The sequence below is a fragment of the Nycticebus coucang genome, chromosome 13 (assembly GCF_027406575.1).
Source record: "Nycticebus coucang isolate mNycCou1 chromosome 13, mNycCou1.pri, whole genome shotgun sequence".
NCBI classification, from domain to species: Eukaryota; Metazoa; Chordata; class Mammalia; order Primates; family Lorisidae; genus Nycticebus; species Nycticebus coucang.
Window position 1 is genome coordinate 84,253,801 of NC_069792.1, and position 23,661 is coordinate 84,277,461.

At 49.2% G+C, this 23,661-nt stretch overlaps 1 protein-coding gene and 1 long non-coding RNA gene across 5 annotated transcripts in view; one reads left to right on the plus strand and one right to left on the minus strand.

Annotated features, from left to right (window-relative positions):
* ZHX2 (zinc fingers and homeoboxes 2) overlaps positions 1-23,661 on the plus strand; it is a 170,541-nt gene that overhangs the window by 145,708 nt on the left and 1,172 nt on the right. For all 4 annotated transcript variants that reach the window (XM_053559651.1, XM_053559654.1, XM_053559653.1 and 1 more), the window contains one exon: positions 10,274-13,010. In XM_053559651.1, coding sequence (XP_053415626.1) covers positions 10,493-13,006 — 2,514 coding nt within the window. In that variant the 5' untranslated portion in view covers positions 10,274-10,492 and the 3' untranslated portion in view covers positions 13,007-13,010. The remainder of the gene's footprint in view (positions 1-10,273; positions 13,011-23,661) is intronic.
* Positions 13,040-23,659, minus strand: LOC128564053 (uncharacterized). Its single transcript, XR_008373952.1, has 3 exons — positions 21,067-23,659; positions 20,882-20,957; positions 13,040-18,844 (listed from the first exon to the last, which is right to left on the minus strand). It is a non-coding gene; the product is annotated as an uncharacterized LOC128564053 (long non-coding RNA).

The window sequence follows — 23,661 nt, forward strand, 5'->3', positions numbered from 1 at the left end:
CCTGGGAGCTGGGAGGTGGGCGTCCTGGGAGCTGTGAGGTGGGCGTCCTGGGAGCTGAGAGGTGGGCGTGCTGGGAGCTGTGAGGTGGGCGTCCTGGGAGCTGAGAGGTGGGCGTCCTGGGAGCTGTGAGGTGGGCGTCCTGGGAGCTGAGAGGTGGGCGTGCTGGGAGCTGTGAGGTGGGCGTCCTGGGAGCTGAGAGGTGGGCGTCCTGGGAGCTGTGAGGTGGGCATCCTGGGAGCTGAGAGGTGGGCGTGCTGGGAGCTGTGAGGTGGGCGTCCTGGGAGCTGAGAGGTGGGCGTCCTGGGAGCTGTGAGGTGGGCATCCTGGGAGCTGAGAGGTGGGCGTGCTGGGAGCTGTGAGGTGGGCGTCCTGGGAGCTGGGAGGTGGGCGTCCTGGGAGCTGGGAGGTGGGCGTCCTGGGAGCTGGGAGGTGGGCGTCCTGGGAGCTGAGAGGTGGGCGTGCTGGGAGCTGTGAGGTGGGTCTCCTGGGAGCTGTGAGGTGGGCGTCCTGGGAGCTGTGTGGTGGGCGTCCTGGGAGCTGTGAGGTGGGCGTCCTGGGAGCTGAGAGGTGGGCGTCCTGGGAGCTGGGAGGTGGGCGTCCTGGGAGCTGAGAGGTGGGCGTGCTGGGAGCTGTGAGGTGGGTCTCCTGGGAGCTGTGAGGTGGGCGTCCTGGGAGCTGTGTGGTGGGCGTCCTGGGAGCTGTGAGGTGGGCGTCCTGGGAGCTGTGAGGTGGGCATTCTGGCTGTGGCCAGAGACAGACAGGCTCCTCTGCTAGTAAGCGACAGAACCAGGATTCAAAGTGCAGGTGCTGGCTCCAGCCTGCACCCTGTGTACCAGCCTGGTGGGCACTAATGGTGAGCACTGAGGGGTAGCAAGACCCCTTGAGGCCAGGTCTTCACCTATTGAAGGGCTGGAAGCTTCTGAGCTTTATAATTCATTGTTTCCGGGTAAATGAGTAAATTCTGGCTTGGGGCTCATGTGGGCCCAGAGCAGTTCTGTCTTCCCAGCTGTAGCTGCTTTCTCTGCTCCTGGGTACTGACTACTCTGTCTGAAGCCACCACCCCTACCCCTCTTAGAGTCCTCTGAACACTTAGCAAGCTGGTGTTCTTGCTGTGGGCTGCGTGAAGAGCCACAAACTTCATTTCATCCTCTGGCGACTCATGAAGTTTTTTCAACTAGAAAGGAACATACCAGCTTTCTCCTGCCTACCAAGAGAACTTCTAGGAGCCGCAAGTTGGAAAAAAATCACAATTCAATTAAAATCTTACTTCTCTGAATACCCCAGAGGGGAAGGCCACTCAGAATTTGTGAGAAATTTAATTTGTAGATTTAGCGTCAGGAAATGGAATTGTCAACAGTCACCAGCTGTGTGTTACAGGGACTGAGCAGCAGATGTGGAGCCAGAATTATCTGGGCTCCACCCTCCCCAGCAAGCCGTCGAGCCTCTCTGAGCCTCAGGTTCCTCATCTGTAAAAGGCACGGATGGCCGCGGGTCAGTGCTGTGGACATAACAAAGATTATGCAGTGTAAACAGCATCTTAGTGCCCTGTCATCCTGCCTCGACTTAACTGGATCGGCAAACCTCTTCTTTTCCTTGTAAAAATGTATCCATTGGAGCAACTAAGCAAGACAGAAAGTTAAATGCAAACGCGGATAACAGGAAATAGCTTCCTAAGCTCGCGTCCCCCAGCCACCAACTCTGCTGCTGTGGATCCTGTTTCTAAAGATGTGTGTGGGTATGGAGCACACAGCCTCCTGTGTTCTATTCTTTCTCAGGATCATAATTTTGTACAGTTCTTCCCTTGTTTTCTTGTTTTCTTCCTTCTCCTCTGAATCCTCTGTCATTTCCCTGGGGAGAAGAAGATTCCGCTCCCTGACATGGCAAGAAGCTTGGACTGTTTCCGGATTCAGCTGCAGCGAAGAGTGCAGCAAGGAACGTCTCCTCGTCTTCCTGGGACAGGGTTGGCTTCAGCCCAACAAGTTCTGGGTCAGAAGAAGCCAAATGGCCTCTTACTGCCGAGGCAACCAGACTGGGCTGCGCAGTGGTCAGCCGCAGCTGCCCATTAGAAATGCAGGTTTCGGGGCCCCACCGCTATATGTTTGGACTGTAAATCTGGACTGGGTCGCAGGCATCTGTGTTTTTACTAAGGGCTCCAGGTTTGGGAGTCACGTTATAAGGCCATCCCCCAAAACTGAAGTTTAGATTTAAGGTAGGACAGGGCAAAATCAGAAAACTGGGGAATTAATTCGGGGTCACCAAAGACCTTTTAAAAACAATTCCTACTTAACAGATGAGAAAAATGGAGGCTAAGACAAAGAGATGAGGAGAGCACCTAGGCTGTGTGATATTGACCGCCCAGGATCCCTGCTTTCTAGCACCCCATTCTTCCCCCCATCCACAACACACCCACCCATCAGAATTCCTTGGACAGAAGGCTAATGTTGTGATTTTAAAGCACAAAGGAACAATCTCCCGGTCCCCCCTCCTCCAAAAAGATCTACTCTCCATGAACTGAGGTGGAATCTGTTAGCAGCTCTATCAGAAGACCCTGCAAAGCTAAAAGCATCCTTTTTGGCTTTGATGTCTTGACAAGATGCTTCCTTTGAAAGTTCAGAGGCAGCCCTGTTATTTCCCCTGACAGCCCCAGAGAAAAGCTCTGAAATGAGAAGTGGCGTCCCTGTCAAAGCCAGAAGGTGCGATTCCTTGAAAGTGAGCAGCTCTCTGCGCTTAGAGCACGGCCACCAACAGGTGGGGAGCCCCTGAGCCACAGGAGGCCTCTGCAGGCAGCCTCCCCACCTCCCCCAGGTGCCTCCCTAGGGAGGCCAAGAGCTGAGACACCTCCTAACCTGACTGCCAAGGCTGCGAGCCAGCCACCTTGAGAAGAGTTTCCAGGGGTAGGTCTGGCAGTTTGAGCCATTTTTCCCTCCCCCAAGGACTGTAGGCCACGTACAGGGAAAGGTCAGGAAATGCCAGCACCTGTCTCTGGAAATGAGGGTGGGAGGAGTTATAAGAGGTGGCAGTGGGAGAGGGCTCGCCTGGGGAGCCATGTAGAGCCTTGGTGCTCAAAGCGTGGGCAACCCTTGCAGCAGCACCCTCACTGGGGAGCGTGTGGGGAATGCAGACTTGCAGGCCCTGGATCAGACTCTCATTTTAACAAGATCCCCAAGTGATGTGTCTGCACACAAGGTTTGTATCCTAGCTCCACCACCTAGGCTGTGTGATATTGACCACGCTCCTTAACCTCTCTGGGCCTTGATGTCCACATAGGGTTTTTGAAAAGTGAAACTTAACACTTGGCATATGCTAAGCCTTTGGGGAACATTAGCTGCTGTTGTTATTGGGGAAGTGATTAAAGGAGAATCAGTGTTGCCACATCGAAACCCCCATCATCCAGCCACTCTGTAGTACAGAAGGAAGGCCAAACGGAATGGGAGAAAGTTCTGGATAAAAGTGAAAAGCTCCCAGCATCTACTTTCAGAGGAAACTTGGAGGCTGGAGAGAAAAGCGTGTCTCAGCAGCCTGGGCCTTGGCTGTTTAATTTAGGGTTGGTTAGGATTATCGATAGTCTTGCTTGGCGTGAGGATTCGCACCCTCACTAATGTGCCTCTTTTCCTGCCATCCTTACTCCACCCCTGACTTACCTCTGGGAGGCCTCCGTTTCCAGAACCCTGCCCCCAAAGTCTTCAGCTCCTAGGGTGGCCTTCCAGACTTATCATCTAGCCCCAAACTGACCTATTCAGCCTCCTTCGCGGCTTCTGCCCTCAAACTTCTGCCCCGTAGTCTCAATCCTGGTCATCCCTGAGCTGTTTCCTTGCTTTCTTACTTGTTCTTGCTATAGTCTCTGCCTGGGATAACTAGATTCCTCTTTTTTGAAGTCACTCTCCCTTTCCCATATCTCGCAGAACTCCACGCCACCTTTGAACAGCTGCTTACCCACAGGAGGCCGTGTGGTGGTGTTCTAAGAGCCCAGGGTTTGGACAGACTTCGTTCAAATCCTAGCTCTGCTGTGAGCTAGCTGTGTGACTTTAGTCAAGGTGCTTTCCCTCTCTGGTCTGGGTTCTTTCATCTTCAAATTGAGGCTAATCACAACTGCTTCGCAAAGTTGTTACAAAGACACATCAAGGAAGTATGGGGGATTTCCACTAATAGTAATTCTTACCATTTTATTTCTAAGAAGAGGACAGTTGCCGCCCCTGTGAAGGCTTTATCTACCCTCTGCCACCCTGCCCCACAAAATTAAATGCAGCCTCTTCTCTATTTCATAAACCCTTTTTCCTTCTTGAATTTGCAATGTCCACAGGCTCAACTGTTACCTTCTCAAGGAGGGAGTCCCTGACCACCCTGCTTAAAATCGCAGGTCTCCCCCCTGCACCCCAAGGCAGTTCCTTGCTCGACTCTTCTCCACAGTGAGCTACACACACAGTGGTGTCTGTTTGTCCATCGTCAGATCCTTGGCACCCAGGACATCACCTGGCTCTGACAGGTGCTCCATCAGCGTTGGCCGTCTGCATTAGTAAATCACTTCTTGTGCCATCAGGGGGTGTCCAGCTGTCAGTGCCTTGCCCAGCTGTTAGGGCGTAAATTGTGTCCCCCCAGAATTCATTATGTTGAGTCCTGACCAGTCATACTTTTTAAGGTGACCTCATTTGGAACAAGGGTCTTTAAAGAGGCGAAGCAGATGAAACGGGGTTAGTGTGGGCCCTGATCCAGTCTGACTGGGGTAGTTATAAGGCGAGGAGATGGGACACAGACACGCAGAGACCATGTGCGGACACGGGGGAAGACGGCCACCTCCACACCAAGGAGAGAGGCCTCAGAAGAAACTAACCTTGATCTCAGACCTCCAGCCTCCCAAACTGGGAAAGAATAGATTTCTCTTGTCCCAGGCCACCCAGTCCGTAGTCCTTTGTTCTGGCAGCCCTAGTGGGGCTTCCTGAAGACCAAACTGCAATTTCTTCATCTTTGTACCCCCAGCTGTCCACAGGCCTCCAGCCCCTGCCCAAACTCGGGAGACCAGGGCCTGACTGAACTGCTCACAGCAGGGAGGGGAGCAAGGAAGAAGCACCTTGTGGTGAGTGGAAAGCCCCACGCAGACAACCAGAGATAGCTTCTTTGTCACCGTCTGTGTCGATTCCAAGGCACTGTCCTCTCCCGTTCAGGTTGGGTGTCCCTCGAGGTATTTAATGAATGCCATGCTGCATAAAAGGAGAACAGAGTCACTGCCACACACGCACGGGAGGTGACAGTACCTTGGGGCTTTGGCTTCCTCTTCATGTAACATGTGCATGTCACAGTTACCTGTGAGGGGCAGGCCTCCCGGACCTGGGAGTTATCAAGGAAGAGAAGGTCTCACCTCTCCTCTCCCTCTGAGCACCAGGACCTTAACTCCAGTGAGGTGCTTCTGACTTGCTCGGGCAACCCCCAAGGGCAAGGACGCTTCTTGCTCTTGCTCCAGGTGGGTGCTGGTCTGCTGGCTGGCGTAAGTCTCCCCCCACTGGGCCTTCCTCCAGTGCATGGAGCAACACAAGGGACAGCTCGTCTTCAGGTTGGCATAGGATGTGGCTGTGACCAGCTCAGACTGCTGGGAAGATGGTCCAGGTGAGACCCCCTCCCCTTGCAGCTTGTCTGTCAGAATACTCTCCACCTACTACAGAAAGGACTGTGTTGGAGTTTATTTTTAACAAGCCCTTTATTTACTCATACACTCATCTTTTTATTTGTATCAGACCCTGAAACATTTGAAACACCTTCAGCCTTCACGCCAGCAAGGACCAGGCCTCGTGGTGCTAGTCCTAACCTAGGTGGTGGTTCACGTGCTCAAGTGACAGGTGCCAGCCCGCTGCTGCTCTGCAGACACTCAGCCCCTTGTTGTACCAGGATCATGCATCCAAAGGCAGCATTTCTTGTTTGTCCAATCAGCAGGACGCTGAAAAATGAATTCTTCAAAGACTCCCATGTTCTGTGAGCTTCCCCCCCCTTCTCTCTTTCCTTCTTAATCTGCTCTGGTTTGGATTCCTGGCTGCCGAATAAGTTTTAAAAGATGCTTGTTTATATTGAGCCAGTTTGGGGGAATCTTGAGAAGCTTCCAAGCCATTTACCACCATCCGCCTCATTTGAGGGGCTCACTTGCCAAGAGATTTGCATAATTCTCAATATGGGAAGTTTCGGTAAGGAAGGTCTTTTCTCCCCTGCGTCCACTCCTGCCTGGCACCTTTGTTCTGCAGGGAAGTTTCCTTTTGCTCTGTCTTTTGAAAATTGTAACTCAAATGCCCTAAGTCCCTTGACCAGTGGATGCGAAGTTAGCCATACTCTGGGAAACAATAGTGCTCTCCAGAACGTTAGGAGCCCCCTTCCCTTTCAGAACGCCCCTACCATGTATCCCCCAGCACACACAGACACGCACATGCACACACACACACGCATGCGTACACACACATACACACATATGCACTACTGAGCATTCACAGATTTTTCCACGCCTCATCACTATATAAGCTGCCCTTCCCACGAGGTAAGCTCCCTGCAGATACTTTAATACTTAAACAGTATTTATGGAAAACAAACTGAGCATACCATGGGCCAGGTACTGTTCTAGGCTCTGGGGAAACCACAGCACAAACTTTCCGCCTTTGTGGAGTTTCTATATTAAAGCAGCGCCGTCTGCTAGGACTTCCCACAAGGCTAGAAATATCCTGTACTGTTTTTCACCACAGCCACCAGCTACGTGTGGCTTTTGAGCACTGGAAATGTGGCTTATGCAGCTAAGGAAACGGAATTTCTAATTGTATTTAATTTGAATTAATTTAAAGTGTTCAGAGCCACTTGTGGCTCGTGGCAACTGTGTTGGGCAGAGCAGTTCTGGAAACAATAAATAGGTAGATACTCACTCCTCCCTTTACCACGACATATATAAATATGATATTAGCCATTGACAAGTGAAGAAAGCCAAGGTGGATAAGGAAATAGGGGCTGGGGGGGCATTATTTTACATAGGGGCAGTGGTGAGGATGGCCTGTCTGTGGGAAGGTGAACAGGTAAATGGAGATCTGAGAACCCAGGAGCTTTGGGGTGAGGTTCTGGCAGAGGCACTGGTAAGGGGAGTGACTACCCCAGAGAGCCACAGGAGCATGGGGGGTGGGGATGGGGGACAGAGCCTGGGACACTGTGGGGGAGGGGGAGAGGGAGCAAGGCCTGGGACATGCTGGGGTGGGGAGAAAGCAGGGCCTGCGACATGTTGGTCCCCGTGGCGCCCCTGAGAGAGATGACCTCTGGAGAGGCAGAGCACGTGTGAGAGGCCAGATCAAGAGTCCAAGGTTAGGTGGGGAGAAGGAGGCTGGAGGCGGCAGTTTGGGCATGGGCAAAGGAAGGACATGGCTGCCCCTGCTCTGGTTTGCACATGTCCCTCCTCACCACCCGCAAAGGATCCTCCCCTCGCTGCTAATGAATTCGACCAGCCTGAAAATGCCATTGCTCCAGTCTTAAAGGGGCCAGGTTCTGGACTTACAAGGGGGTAAATGCCCCTCTCTGAGTCTAGCACAGGTTCGTCACCTGAGCCCACTTAGCAGGTGGGTGTGATGCCAGGGCCCCATAGAGCTGCTCGTGAAAATCAGTTCTGCACTTCTGCCCTTCATCCCTCCCTTCAGTGAGACTCAGACCTAAGCTAGTGGGAGGGGCCAGAAACAATAGGTCATGGCCATTCCTTGGCCCTTCCTGGATGTCATCTGTCCTGTGAGCCCAGTTTCTCAGTTTGGGCTCTGTTAATATACCTACTTCTAATAAGCAGACAGTTCCTGTACTTCCAAATTAGTATTTGTTTAGTGCAGTTCAATCACAATTCTAATAGGATTTTATTTTGTAGATGATACTGATTTATGAGAATTGATTTACAAGAAGAGCAAAATAACCAAGAACTGTTTTGCAAAAGAAGAGTAATGAGGAGGGACTCACTCTAACAGATATTAAAATGTGCTGTAAATGTTTGAAAGATTTTTAGAAGCAAGGCATAAATGCAAGGCTCAATAGCTAAATCAGACGCACAGATTAGATAATCCAGAAACAACCTAGTAAGTATAAAAAGTTAGTGTATGATAAAGGTGGTTAAGAAAAGATAACACAGGCGGCGCTTGTGGCTCAGTCGGTAAGGCGTCGGCCCCATATACCAAGGGTGGCGGGTTCAAACCCGGCCCCGGCTGAACTGCAACCAAAAAAAAAAAATAGCCGGGTGTTGTGGCGGGCGCCTGTAGTCCCAGTTACTCGGGAGGCTGAGGCAAGAGAATCGCTTAAGCCCAGGAGTTGGAGGTTGCTGTGACTGTGTGATGCCATGGCACTCTACCGAGGGCCATAAAGTGAGACTCTGTCTCTACAAAAAAAAAAAAAAGATAACACAATACATATGTTACTGAGATGGTTGGTAATTATCAAGAAAAAAACAGCTTAACCCATCTTGGGTTTCTTGAAAATTAAAGCTCAAACACTCCTAAGAAAGCATAGATTAACATGCATCAGCTATCAAGATAAGAGATCACTTTCTTTTTTTTTTTTTTTTGAGACAAAGTCTCACTGTGTCGCCCTCGGTAGAGTGCTGTGGCGTCATAGCTCACAGCAACCTCCAACTCTTGGGCTTAAGTGATTCTCTTGCCTCAGCCTCCCCAGCAGCTGGGACTACAAGCACCCTCAATGCCCATCTATTTTTTGTTACAGTTGCCTCTGCTGTTTTAGCTGGCTGGGGGCTGGGTTCAAACCTGCCACCCTCAATAGATGGTGCCGGCACCCTACCCACTGAGCCACAGGCGCCGCCAAGGATCACTTTCTAAATATAAAATGTCTATGAAAGAAGCCTTGGGAGGAAGAATGATAAATTAGTTATCTAAAAATTGGAATTTCTGTATGTTAAACATTAATTTATAACATATTCAAGACAAAAAAGGTAAACGATAGACTGGAAAATTTTTGCAGCAAACATAGTCAGGCATTAATATTATTTATGTAGAGAGAAACTTTTGCAAATAATAAAACCACTGACCACTGCTATATCAGTGGCATAAACAGACAATTCACAAAAGAATATAAATGACAAGAAATTCTTTCTAAAACAGTTCAACCTTATTAGCAATCAAGAAAAGCATATTGAAACAATTTTTCCTTATCTCATCGGCAAGGCTTTTTAACAGTAACACTTTATGTAGGCAGGGTTGTGCAGCCAGCCCAGGGGAAGGCAAGAAGAGGCCAAAACTTGGCTATATGGGTCAAGAGCCATTTCTAGGCATCCATCCAATAGTAGTTACCCAAACTAAGGACTAAAGGTGTTCATTGCCATTTTGTGAGCCAAAAACTGGAAATAAGTGTCCAGCAAAAGTCCAGTTGCTAAATATGTTATATATGGTCTCGTTCCTCAGTGAACTAACATGCAGCCATTTTTAAAGTCCTTTTGCTCAATATATATGGAAACAAGGAACTATTCAAGAAAATGAAAGAACTGTGAAACTGCAATATGAAAGGTGATTGGGGTTTTCCTTTTATCTCCTTGATATATTTTTGCATTTTCTGGATTTTTGAAAGTGATTTTGCTTTCATGATGAGAAGCAAAATGTTCATATCCATTTTCTGATGCCCATTTAAATTTCACTTGCCAGCCCCAGGGAAGCGTCTTGCTTCTGATGTACCATAAATAAAAGCAGCTTGCAAGCCTGGCACCATCCCCTCTACCACTTCAGAAGATTTTAGCACCTGTGGACCTGTTCTGTATCCCTTTGTCTCTAAACGTGAAATGGTGACCCTCGTCCTTGTTTGCTTGCTTGGGACCTATTTTCATTTCCTTCCCCAAGAAGGGAGAAGTTTGTGACTTTTCTTTTTTTTTTTTTTTTGTAGAGACAGAGTCTCACTTTATGGCCCTCGGTAGAGTGCCGTGGCGTCACACAGCTCACAGCAACCTCCAACTCCTGGGCTTAGGCGATTCTCTTGCCTCAGCCTCCGGAGCAGCTGGGACCACAGGCGCCTGCCACAACGCCCGGCTATTTTTTTGGTTGCAGTTTGGCCGGGGCCGGGCCTGAACCCGCCACCCTCGGTATATGGGGCCGGCGCCCTACCGACTGAGCCACAGGCGCCGCCCAAGTTTGTGACTTTTCATGGTCAGAAGCACCCGCTTTCACACATCTGTGCCTACATAAGTATTGGATTTAGGTGCCAGGTGGGATGGATCATGGGAGTAACTCAGAAAGAAATGCACGTTTCTTTTGTGAAAAGATGCTGACCCTGTCTTTGTTCTTATCCACAGATACGATGCTACCTGGTGTGTTTAGCAATTGGTGTGGTTGCAATTTTCTGTGCTGAAATTACTCTGGAAACTCGAACAGTGGACTTCAGCATTCAAGGGAAGCCAAAGCCATTTGAGGGAGAATAAAGCCAAAAGTCTTTTATCTTATTTGTTCCAAGAATTTCACTGCCCCCTTCTTTCCCCCCTCCAAAAATAAGCCATTGTACACAGACAGGCAGCATGGCTAGCAAACGAAAATCCACAACTCCATGCATGGTGCGGACATCACAAGTAGTGGAACAAGATGTGCCCGAGGAGGTAGACAGGGCCAAAGAAAAAGGAATGGGCACGTCACAGGCTGACGTGGCCAAGGACAGTTGGGCAGCAGATCCTGAAAACTCTTCCAAAGAAAGTGAAGTGATAGAGGTGAAATCTACAGGGGAAAGCCAGTCCAAAAAACTCCAAGGAGGTTATGAATGCAAATACTGCCCCTACTCCACGCAAAACCTGAATGAGTTCACGGAGCATGTTGACATGCAGCATCCCAACGTGATTCTCAACCCCCTTTATGTGTGTGCTGAATGTAACTTCACAACCAAAAAGTACGACTCCTTGTCTGACCACAACTCCAAGTTCCATCCCGGGGAGACCAACTTCAAGCTGAAGTTAATCAAACGTAATAATCAAACTGTCTTAGAACAGTCCATTGAAGCCACCAACCATGTTGTGTCCATCACCGCCAGCGGTCCTGCAAGCAGTGACAGTGATCCTGGGATCTCCGTGAGTAAAACCCCCATCATGAAGCCAGGGAAACCAAAAGCGGATGCCAAGAAGGTACCCAAGAAGCCCGAGGAGGTCACCCCAGAGAATCACGTGGAAGGGACTGCCCGCCTGGTGACAGACACAGCTGAGATCCTCTCGAGACTCGGCGGCGTGGAGCTCCTCCAAGACACATTAGGACACGTCATGCCTTCTGTACAGCTGCCACCAAATATCAACCTTGTCCCTAAAGTCCCTGTCCCACTAAATACTACCAAATACAACTCTGCCCTGGATACAAACGCTACCATGATCAACTCCTTCAACAAGTTCCCTTACCCGACCCAGGCGGAGTTGTCCTGGCTGACAGCTGCCTCCAAACACCCGGAGGAACACATCAGAATCTGGTTTGCTACCCAGCGCTTAAAGCACGGCATCAGCTGGTCCCCAGAAGAGGTGGAGGAGGCCCGGAAGAAGATGTTTAATGGCACCATCCAGTCGGTACCCCCCACAATCACTGTGCTGCCTGCCCAGTTGGCCCCCACGAAGATGACCCAGCCCATCCTGCAGACAGCTCTCCCATGCCAGATCCTTGGTCAGACTAGTCTGGTGCTGACTCAGGTGACTAGCGGGTCCACAACCGTCTCTTGCTCCCCCATCACACTTGCTGTAGCAGGAATGACGAACCACGGCCAGAAGAGGCCTTTGGTGATTCCCCAAGCTGCCCCCGAACCCAAGCGCCCTCACATCGCTCAGGTGCCAGAGCCCCCACCCACAGTGGCCAACCCCCCACTTCCCCCAACCAGCGACCGCAAGAAGACAAAGGAGCAGATAGCGCATCTCAAGGCCAGCTTCCTCCAGAGTCAGTTCCCTGATGATGCTGAGGTCTACCGGCTCATCGAGGTCACCGGCCTTGCCAGGAGTGAGATCAAGAAGTGGTTCAGTGACCACCGGTATCGGTGTCAAAGGGGCATCGTCCACATCACCAGCGAATCCCTTGCCAAAGACCAGTTGGCCATCGCGGCCTCCAGACACGGTCGTACATACCATGCGTACCCAGACTTTGCCCCGCAGAAGTTCAAAGAGAAAACACAGGGTCAGGTTAAAATCCTGGAAGACAGCTTTTTGAAAAGCTCCTTTCCTACACAGGCAGAAATGGATCGGCTAAGGGTGGAGACCAAGCTGAGCAGGAGAGAGATTGACTCCTGGTTCTCGGAGAGGCGGAAGCTTCGGGACAGCATGGAACAAGCTGTCTTGGATTCCATGGGGTCTGGCAAAAAGAGCCAGGATGCGGTGGCCCCCAATGGTGCTCTGTCTCGACTTGACCAGCTCTCCGGTGCCCAGTTAACCAGTGCTCTGCCCAGCCCTTCACCAGCAATTTCAAAAAGTCAACAGCAGGTTCATCTCCTGAGGAGCACGTTTGCAAGAACCCAGTGGCCTACCCCCCAGGAGTACGACCAGCTAGCGGCCAAGACCGGCCTGGTCCGAACTGAGATTGTGCGTTGGTTCAAGGAGAACAGATGTTTGCTAAAAACTGGAAACTTAAAGTGGATGGAGCAGTACCAGCAACAGCACCCGGCAGAAGACCCCGGCCGCAATGCTCTGTCAAGGAAAGCAACAAAACCTGTAGCCGAGAGCCCAAAGAACGGAGGCGAGGTGGTTCAGCAATGTCACATGGACCCCAAAAAGCTCTGCGAAGAGGACTTGGAGAAGCTGGTGCCCAGGGTAAAAGTGGCCAGCGAGCAGGCAAAAGACTGTTTGCCAGCAAAGCCCTCGGAGGCCACCTCGGACAGGTCAGAGGGCAGCAGCCGGGATGGCCAGGGCAGCGACGAGAACGGCGAGTCGGGTGTGGTGGATTATGTGGAGGTGACCGTGGGAGAGGAGGATGCCAACTCAGACAGGTCGGACAGCTGGAGTCAGACCGCAGCAGAAGGCGCAGCAGAACTGGCCGACTCGGACTCTGACAGTGCCGCTGCCGAGGCCAGCCAGCCCTAGACAGGTAATTCCACCTGTTTCCCCACCCCCACCCCCGCCACCCCCACCCGCCTGTAGCAGGGGAGAAGGCAGGCTTTCTTTCCTTTTATTTCCAGGGTTAATATAAGATTGTAGGGCACAGAGATGTTGACATGGATGGTGGGTTCTTTTTTTTTTAATTGGCAAGTAAGTATCCATACAGCGTGATGTTTTGCAATACGTAGATCTCGTGGAAGGGCTCCCTTGAGCTAATTCATCTAAACATTACCTCACATACTTACTCATTTTTTGTGGTGGGTGGGTTATTTTTTTTAAGACCTTTGAAAAAGGAAATAAAAATAGGGACTGGTAAATCTCATCCTTATTTGCAAGGCTGTGCGAAGGGGGACAGCCCCACAGCTGTGTTCTGTTTGGGCCTGTGCATTCTAAAGTCTGCTTGTGACTGTTCTGAACAACAAACACATCCCACCTCTGTGTGTTTTGTGTTTGCTACTGTAACAAAACAAATACTAAAAGCATGTGTTTTTCCCCTTTTCTTTGTTTTTTTTTTCTTTTTTTGGACTCTGTAGAGGAAGTATTCAAGTTTGCTATCTCGGAGATTTAAGGTTGTTTCTATTAATCTCAAAGGCTTTGAAAATGCTTGGTATTTGCCTTGTCACAGCTTAAGAAAGGGGCCACTATGGTTGGGTCTCCGTCACCCCTTACATCCGGGAGAGACTGGTATAAATCAGGCCTGTGGAGCCACAAAAGCTGGGTGGGGGGAGGGAGGTTACCATGGTTACTAATGGCCATGTCATCCGCATAATGGGACATGCCACTGAAGCCCTTGGAGTTTCTGCTTCAGGAGAGGTCAGCGCAAAGTGAGGCCTGAACCAGGCGCTTGCCCCATGCTGACTTTAGAAGGGAGGGCAGTGCTTGGGGTTGGGGGGCGCAGGGGAGAAGGGTCCACCTTGGTGGAAATATTACAAGGGCACCTGTCTCAGGGAGAGAGATGCACCATTTGCCCAGGTGGGCATCTCCAGAGGACGCTTAAAAGACAGTGGAAGGGGCCTCCCCAGTCAGCTTTTAAAAATGATGAAATAAAGGTAAAAACCTCCAAAATGATTGATAAGGTCCCAAAGGGAGCCCTGGAAATTACCATAGCTCTGTTGTAATGAACTCAGACTACTTTGGCCATGTCGCTCATGAATTCATTTATTCAGTAATAAAATGAGGCAGCCGGCAAATAAATGAAATCCTCTAGAAACCTTGTCTTAGCCAGTTCAGCTATTAAAAGAGTGCTTTAATGAGGAGCCATCCCAGAATGCCCTCAGGTTTTCTTTCTCCTCCCACTTGCAGGAGGAGGTGCTCCAGGGTAGCAGGTGAGGGCAGCCCAGAGGGGAGGGCCGGGCAGAGGAGACGGCTAGAATTGTACCAAGGTCACCATAGCACAGCCACCACTCGCCTGGACACCTCGCTTCTCCCTCCTCCTGGCTGCTTTCCTGCATTCTTACCATATCTCCCTCCTTGAAGTGAAGGAGTGAAGAGAAGCTCTGGGGAGGAGGGGAGGAAGGATGGAAGGGTAGAGCAAGGGCCTCCTGAGTAGCAGACGCTGACCATGCATGGCCTGACTTAGATCTAGAGGAGTAAGCGTCTTTATATGTTTATAAACCCAGAAACTGAGACTCACAAACCAAGGAACCTACTCACATGCCCTCAGTCTGACTCCAGGGCCATCATTCTTCCTGCCACCATCTCTGCTTCTTTACTGCTGCCGGAAATTTCCCATTGCTTGTCATCCCCCCTCCTGGGGTGGGAGGAATACCTAGGGTTTTTGCAGTTTGGATTAACATCCGACAATTCAGAGATGTTGGAACTAGCTGTGTCTCCAAAGAACTAGAAACATTCAGGAAGCTCATTTTATCTTTACTTATGATAAGTGTCCCAAGCATGAGCTGGAAAACATTCCCAAACAAGATGCTGACATCTGTCCAACACCTGGTGGCATCAGATATCCCTAAAGCTTTCTGATAACGTGGAGGTGCATCATATGGAGGTGGTGGCACTCAATAGTTCTCCTAAACCCTGGAAAGAGGTACCCTTTAATAAAAAGACCCTTTTAATTTAGAGGGGAAAAATCTCTCCAAATTACTTCAGAGTTTTCACAAACCAAACACATAGGTCTCTTGCAATTTGTAAATATTCAGTGATGTCCCTATTTAAACACATATTTATTTAGGAACTTACAGTTAAGTTCAGTTTGGCACATATAATAATCCTGAAATAATTCATGGTTTTGATTCTGTAGGAGTTTTTATATGACATGAAGGGTGGGGCGACTCAGGCAAGCACGCAGCTGTGAGCTGGCTTTAGACTAGATTTCTTCCAGAGGGTTCAGCGTTTCCTTCACCCAATCCCTCTGCTTCAAGCTTTGCAAGGTTCATGACAGATTTTGACTCAGTCCGGACTCACTTCAGCCCTAAGGTTAGGAATCATTCCCAGTGTTTGCACAGTATTATCTTGAGTCAGTTTCAGGGTGTGAACAATTTTTGAGCTATCCCATTGAGAGATCTGTCCTAGTAAGAGGCTGACAATTAAATTCCTGCTTTTATCCTAACAATGAGTCACCTTAAGCAAGACATGGGCAAACCTATGCCTTGATGATTGGTCAAATGGAATATCCCATTACTACTACTAGTAAGAGTTCGCATTGTTGGTACACATTATATGCTCAGCATTTTTTCTAGACATGTCTATTAAGTCATTTCAACTTCATAACAACCCTATGGCGTGGGTATAGCTTTTTCTCCATTTTATAAAGGGTAAAAACTAAGGCCCAGAGGAAATGAGTGACTTGCCCTGGGATCCTCAGCCAGCTAGAAGCCAACTCTCATCTGTCCAGCCAGTACCTGACCCCAACCACTGTGGCCGTGGCCTCTGCAGCAATGATACTACAGCCCAGGCCAGGCAGACCGTGGTCAGTTCCTGATTCTATGTAGGAGTGGACACTAATCCACAACTTATTTATTCAGCAAGAACTTTACAGAGCCCTCTTCAAGCCAGGCACTGTGCTAGTCTGTATAGATTTGCTAAAATAACCAATGATCTGGGCCGCTGCCTCAATGTCAGTCTAATAAAGGTGAGACGTAGACATAAAAACACCCGTAAGCCCATCTGGACTGCTTCCTAAGAGCTGTACACACAGAAACCGGGGAAGGGGTAGGATTTATAATTTCTAATCTGATTTAAGACCTTCCCACCAACCCACCTTCTTCCCCTTTATCTTAAACAAAGAAAACTGAGGCTCAGCAACCTGAGGGATCTTGCCAGAGTTCATGCAGCCAGCATATAAAACTGGCTCCAAAGCTCCAGCCACCACCTTCACTGCCTCCCAATTTCTGACAATTTCTAACTCCCAATGATTGGGGCTGGCTTTGGGAGAGAGGTATAAAATTTGTGAAATGTCAGATTTTTTTCCATGGATCAACTTGCTTAAAATATTTAAGGCTGCCAACTGTTGCATCCTGGCTACAATTGAGGATCCAGAATATGTATGCCCCACACTCTGTTCATATTAGCTGTCCAAATACAGATATTACAGTTAAAGGAAGAATGAATGAATGAAAATACTCTACTCATCTGTTTCCTGGTCTCTCTCCCCCACCAGACCCTTAAAGCAAGGGACCAGATCACATTAATCTCTGAATCCCCAGTACAGACTCAGAGCAGATGTTCAGTAAGAGTTTATTGAGAACCAACCAGAGAATTTTAAGAGGTGGTTGGTTTGGGGAAACCTGAGATTTACTTCTCCCCCTCTTCCCCATCACTCATTAGCACCAGTGATTGACAGCACTCGGAGGGAAGGTTGGGTACAGTTTGCTCTCTGTGTGTGGGGGCAAACTGAAGGAAAGAATCTACTGAAGACTATATCCCCCATTTACCAGGTGATGCTTCTGTCCATGAGTCCTTTTTCCCTCATGCCTAATGGGAAATTAACTGATACCACTTCCATTTACTTAATTCTGGAGCTTCTCACCCTAAGAATTCCCACTATCCTTTGGGCAGCTTGTAGCTCACCTGTTTTCAGAAGGAGGGGAAATCAGCTAACTCAGAGATATTCCTAGTAAGTGGCTTGATTGATTTGTCCATCAAGAGTTGGTGCAATGTCTGCAGTATGCCCAACTTGTCCCTGCCCTCATGGACCCTTTGGTCTAATGAGAAAGGAAAGTTGCATGCTGACATTCTTTTTGAAGGCAAGTTATATAGCACCGTAAAGTACAGAATAGGGAGATTTGACCTGACTTTTAAGGTTTGCAGGAGACTTCTCTGAAGATGTAATGGATGACTTGAACCAACATGTAGAAGTTGACTGGGCAGAGAGGTGGGAAAGAGCATTTTAGGCAGAAGAAACTACATACTAAGAGACCAAAGGGAACTTGATGCATTAGGGGAACTGAAAAGTGGCCATTGTGGGTATGACTTGCCTCAGTTCACATATCATATTAATAGAAAGTACAGGGGTTAAAAGACTGACTGGCTGTGTAGGGTGGCTCACACCTATAACCCCAGCACTTTGAGAGGCCAAAGCAGGAGGATCACTTGAGGCCAGGAGTTAAAGACTGGCCCAGGCAACAAATTGAGACACCATTTCTACAAAAAATTTTAAAAATTAGCCAGGCGAGGGGGGATGCAGCAGTAGTCCCAGCTACTCAGGAGGCTGAGGCAGGAGGATCGCTCGAGCTCAAGAGTTCAAGGCTGCAGTGAGCTGTAATTGGGTCACTGCACTCCAGCCTGGGCGACGGAGTTGAGATTCTGTCTTTAAAAAAAAAATCCAAATGTTAGGTGGATTTGCATATGATTAATTATTCTCCTCTCTGTCACCAACAAAGGAAGTTCTGTATGTATAACCCTGTAGAGAAAGTTTGACATCATCTGAGTTACTCCAGGAAGGAGCAAAAGGAAAGTCAACATGAGGATGTCCAGGCCTTCAGATCTTTCTGTCCTCATGGTAAATGGAGGGTGAAGGATGTTGGAAGATTCTAGACCCTCTGCATATCTATACATTTTACTGTATTCTTTCTATAACCTTGATACTTACTGTAATAGTCAGCTAAGGCTGCCATAATAGAATACCACAGACTAAGTGACTTAATATAAATTTATTTTCTCACAGTTCTGGAGGCCAGAACTTCAAAGTGAAGGTGCCGGTCGAGTTGCCGGAGGTGCCGGTGCTGGCCTCTGGTGACGCCCCACTCCTTGGCTTGCAGGCGGCCACCTTCTCACTGTGCACTCACGGTCTTTCCTCAGTGTGTGCACAGTCCAGTGTTTCTTCCTCTTCTAAGGACACCTGTCCTATTAGATAGAGCTTAATTACCTCCTTAAGTCCATATCTCCAAATACAATCACATTAGGATCAGAGTTTCAGCATATGTGGGGCGGGGGGGAGTATTCAGTTCATAACACTAATCGAGTTGTCTGTTGTTGCCAGGATTAATGAGATCATATAAATGAAAGGCCCTGTAACATCAGCATCTGCCCGATAGATGCTGAATCTGAACTTGCCCATCACTCGCTATGTGGGGAACCTGGTGACCTACTTCCTGCCTTTCAAGTTGACTTTTTCTGTTGAGGTCCCACTTGTGTGAGTTCATGCCACTGGAGATGTTAATTGCATCTCAGAGGGATGGGAGCGTGGAGGTGCTCAGGGGTAACATTTGCTGAGCACTTACTGTGCCTGGCACTGCTAAGCACTTCACGTGTGCTAACTCATCTAATCCTTAACAGCACCTCTCAGGAGTCCACGTTACTCATTTATAGCTGGTGCGAAGGAGACACAGCAAGGGAACTCATCCAAGGTCATCAAGGTCAAAAGTGGTGGAGCTGGAATGAAAACCCACATGCATACGTGTAGCCACTTCAGGAGACTGCATAATGAGTCTAAAATATGATCCATTTGCTCAGCTTCAGTTGAACGCCCCGGGACAGCATCCATTGCTGGGAAAGGGGCAGGCAGAGAGATGGCCCCCCGCACACCTGCCACCTTTGAGCCCCCAGGCAACAGCCTGAGGGAGGTTCACCTACCCCCAGGAGCTGCCAAACAGCTGCAGGAAAGGAGAGCTTTGGCCGGGTGTGCCAAAGCTGACCCAGGCCTGGAGTAGGGATGGTTGTGTCTGGTATGGAGTTTCCCTCACCCACTGGGAGGTTACTTAATCCTCCTCCATGTCAGTATAATTACCCTTTTTCAATTCTAGTTAAAATTGGCCCCCTTCACCAATAGAAGAAATGAAATCTTGGTTAGAATTGTGGAACAGGGTACAGAAGTAAACAATAGGGATGGTGTTTACCAGCAAATGAAAGAGAGTGAATAGGGGAGTTTTCATTCAGTGGGTATAAAGTTACAGTTCTGCAAAATGAGCAAGTTCCAGAGATCTGCTGTACAACATGATGCCTATAGTTAATAGCAGGGTTTCGTGTATTTTAAAATGTGTTGTGGGTAGATCTCATGTTAAGTGTCCATATCACCAACAACAAAAAAAAAAGGGGCACAAGAAAAGTGTTGGAGGTGCTGAAGATGTTGGTTACTAACCCGTGGCGAAGGTAACACGAGTGTATGCATATGTCCAAACTTGGCACATTGCGGGCATTAACTATGTGCAATTTTGTACATTCCGTGTATACCTCACAAGGCCAGAGCTAAGAGGGGAAAGGCAGACAGGAAAAGACATGACCTACAGAGGAGATAGTAATACGATTAAACTGAAAGTGGTTTCTCCACGACAACAGCAGAAGCCAGATGACAATGGAATAAAATGTTCAGCAGATAATAGGCATTCAGCAAATGAGCAATAAACCTTGCTACACCACTCAAAAACAATGGTTTGGAGAGATAATAAATCGCTATCTCTGTGTTTGTTTTCCTTCCTCATGGAGTACAGTGTTATTTCTCCCAGTTCCCCAAGGCTTTAGGGAAAGCCCTACAGGGAAAATTAAAGAGAAATAGAAACAAAAAGCTGTCACATAGGAAAAGAATTCAAATTGTGTATGTTTCCCCAATGAGTAAAGAAACAGGGAAGCAGATTTTGCTGAAGAATTAGATTGTATTTTTTAACTTTCTGGTTGTCCCCAAGATAGGAAAGGACAGTGGGGGGATATCCAGTAAGAGGCTGGATATTACTGGGTAGAAATGTCCCAGTAGGGCCCTAAGGACATGGGCCTGCCTGCCGGCCTTGCGGTTTCCTCCCAGACTAAGAGGGGCTCTGAGATGAGGCATTTGGGTCCTGCATATAGTGACTGTCTCTGACCAGTTGCTCAGACACTGAAGAAACCCTAGGGAGTTAGCAAGAGCCACATCGCCCAAAGAACAGTGAAACTCAAAAAAAAAAAAAGAACGGTGAAACTCCATAAAACAACAAAACCACTGAAAATTAGACTTTGTCATCAACTTTGTGTCACAGCCACTGCTCTGACAGCACTGAGCTCACTTCCCATTTTCCTTCATTAACATTTCTTAAGTATCCATGTGAGCCAAACCCTACAGGGAGCACGATGGGTACTGTCCATGTCCTCATGGGCCTCATCCACCACACAGCACCAGTTAGCTAGTAGACCTGGTGACAGTGTCCAGGAGCATAGGCCAGCCTGTCTTAAAGCTGGGACCTGCTGCCAGGGGGTGGGATGACAGGGCCTCAGCTGCAACCCTGAGGGAGAAACCACACATGTAACAACATCCAAGCATTAGAAAGTGCTTGGCGCATGACCAGGGGGATCCCCGATGGAGGAGCAGGGCCTGGGGCTAAAGGGGAACTGGGCTTTGTCCCAGGGTGGCTATTAATGGCAGAGAAGGGCTGTAGGCAGGACCACGGAAGGAGGGCAGCTTCTACCCAACGTGCCAGGCGTCTTCAGGGGCCTGAGTCTCACCTGCATCTGAGGAAGGACGTCTGCTTCTTCACTGGTGGGTGTCAGCAACGCCGAGGTGCTGTGCCTGGACAGGGACCTGTTGGAGAAGAGATCAGACTTGCCCATAGTGTCCCCTTCCTCACTTTCGACACGACTAGATCCTGGGCTGGGGCCAGGACAGCCCTGGAGAAGGGAGAGGGCCCTACCCTCTGTGTCCAGCACCTTCCCAGCCTCACTTGGAGGGTGCACCAGCTCCCACAGCCGAGTCCTGCCCACTGCTGCACACCTTGAACAAGGCCACGGAGAATTAAAGTCCAAGTGGTTCTCAGGGCACTCCCAGAGGCTGGAGCCACCCACACACATCTGGGTTCTCTGCAAAAGCCAAATAATAAAAGCAAAACAAAATTGGCTTTGTCTCCCTTTGTCTGGGTCACCCTTTTGGTTTCACAGTCATGTGTATTTTAAGGGCCTCGGTCAGCATTTTTTATGAGTATGTGCGGTTGGAGGATTATGCATGTTTGTGAATTACACAGACATCCGGCTCATTGCCTGATGGAGAACTACTTCATCTTGAGGATTATCTAAAAAGAAAGTTTTTGCCAGTCACTTTAAGAGGCAGGGTCAGTGACTTGATACCAGAGAGAAAGAAAATGGGTATGCTTACACACACGGTGAGCTCCTGACACCTGGGGCCCAAACACCTGTCCTTCCTCAGGAAAAGTGAAGAAATTATTTCCCGAGTCCCTAGCATGGGCCAGGGCCTGTGTGCTTCCCGCCCTCATCTGCAACCCTGCGGGCAGCTCTGCACGGGGGAGGTGAGGCTCCAGGAGGATGGGCAGCTGACCTTCCACAGCTCCTCCCACCTGCCTGGAGGTTCTGGGCTCACCTGGTGCTCTCCAGCCGGTTTGGGAGAAGGAAGAACTGTAGCTGCCTACTCGCCCAGGGCTTTGTTTCCTCAGGCCTGGAGGACTGTGCAGGTGGACATCCAGCCAGGGCAGGTTCCCCGTCAAAGCCAGTGGAAGTCAGCCCCATTTGCCAGGGAAAAGCCTGTTCCCCGGGGGAAGCACAAGAGGCTGGCCATGGTCTGCTGTGCCCACCAGGAGGTTCATGTGGCTCTGCCCAGGGTCAGCAGCAAGGCACGTGGTCCCCACTGGGGGTCCCTACCCTTGAAGCTAAGGTGCCCTCTCCTGGCACCAGGTGGCTCCAGGTTTGGAGAAGATGAAGGTAGAGCAATCTGTGTTAGTTTCTAGACCACAGACTGGGCGACTATAACAACAGAAACATGTTCTCTCACAGTCGTCAAGGCTGGAAGTCTGGTGCTGGCCATGAGGGCACCTTCTGAGGGCTGTGCGGGAGAGTCGGGCTCATGCCACCGTCCTGGTTTCTACTGCGGGTGATCCTTGGCATTCCTTGGCTTGGGGATGCCCCTGTCCCTGCCGCTGTCTTCACATGGCCCCTCCCTGTGTGTGTCTCTTCGCCTCTCCCTCCATGCATGTGTGTCTCTCTGTCCAAATGTCCCCTTTTTATAAGGAAGGAAGTACTCATACTGGATTAGGGTCCACCCTAATCGCCTCACTGTAACTTGATTTCACATGATTATCTGTGCGTAGGGTCTAAAGTCCTACAGCTTAGGACTTCAGTAGATATAAATGTTGGGTGGACATCAAGCAACCCATAACAAGGTCCTGGGACTATTTCCATTATTCCAAGTGTATGAGAATTAAACATTTCTCCCTACCAATTGTTAACAAATACCATTTGTTAAAAGCACAGACTTTAGAGACTTCCTGGGTTTGAATCCTGGCTCTCCACTAACTAGCTGTGTGACCTTAGGTAACTTGTTTAGCCTCTCTGTGTTCAGTTTTCTTAACTCCAAAATGAGATGACATACACATTAAATAAAAATATATCCACAGTGTCTCATCTTATTCTGTTATACACCCTTACCATGTTTGGGAAAGGCTCCATCTAAGAAGAACAGTGAAAGTGTTAACATATACAATACTTGCCATGCGCCAGGCACTGTTCCAGATGCTGCTGTAAGTATCAATGGATGAAATTGAATCCTCACAGCAATTTTTTTTTTTTGAGACAGTCTCACTTTATCACCCTGGGTAGAGTGCCATGGTGTCATAGCACCTCAAAGTCTTGGGCTCAAGCGATCCTCTTGCCTAAGCCTCCCCAGTAGCTGGGACTACGGGCACCTGTCACAATGCCCAGATAGTTTTATAGAGATGGGGTCTCAGCTCTTGCTCAGGCTGGTCTCCAACTCCTGAGCCCAAGCAATCCCCTGGCCTCGACCTCCCCAAGTGCTAGGATTACAGGTGTGGACCAGTGTTCCTGGCCTCTTCACAGCGATTTTATAAGGTGGACGCTCTTGTCATTCCTGATTCATAGACACAAAAATTGAGCTCTGGAGATTAAGTCATGTGGTTGCAGCCCCACAGCCACTAGGTGGAGAACTCAGGACTCAAATCCAGCTTTGTCCAACTCCGGGGCCCTCCAGGAGCCACTGTGACTGGCTGTCTCTCTAGGAATAACAAAAGGGTCTTGTGATGAAGAGTCATAGGCCACCATCTTCACTGGCCCAGAAAGTTCTCAAAGGCCCAGCTCTTCTCACAATGTCAGACTGCTGAGGAAATGCAGTCTTTGAAACAGGCCCCACACTTGAAGGGCATTTATCTCTCCTCCTAGCCCTGGGATGGCTTTGGGAGGGGTCCCCCCACAGAGCCACCCCCACCTCCACCCCCAGGGAATGAAGGTCATCTCACAGACATCTTCTCTCTGCTTTGGTGTCTTCC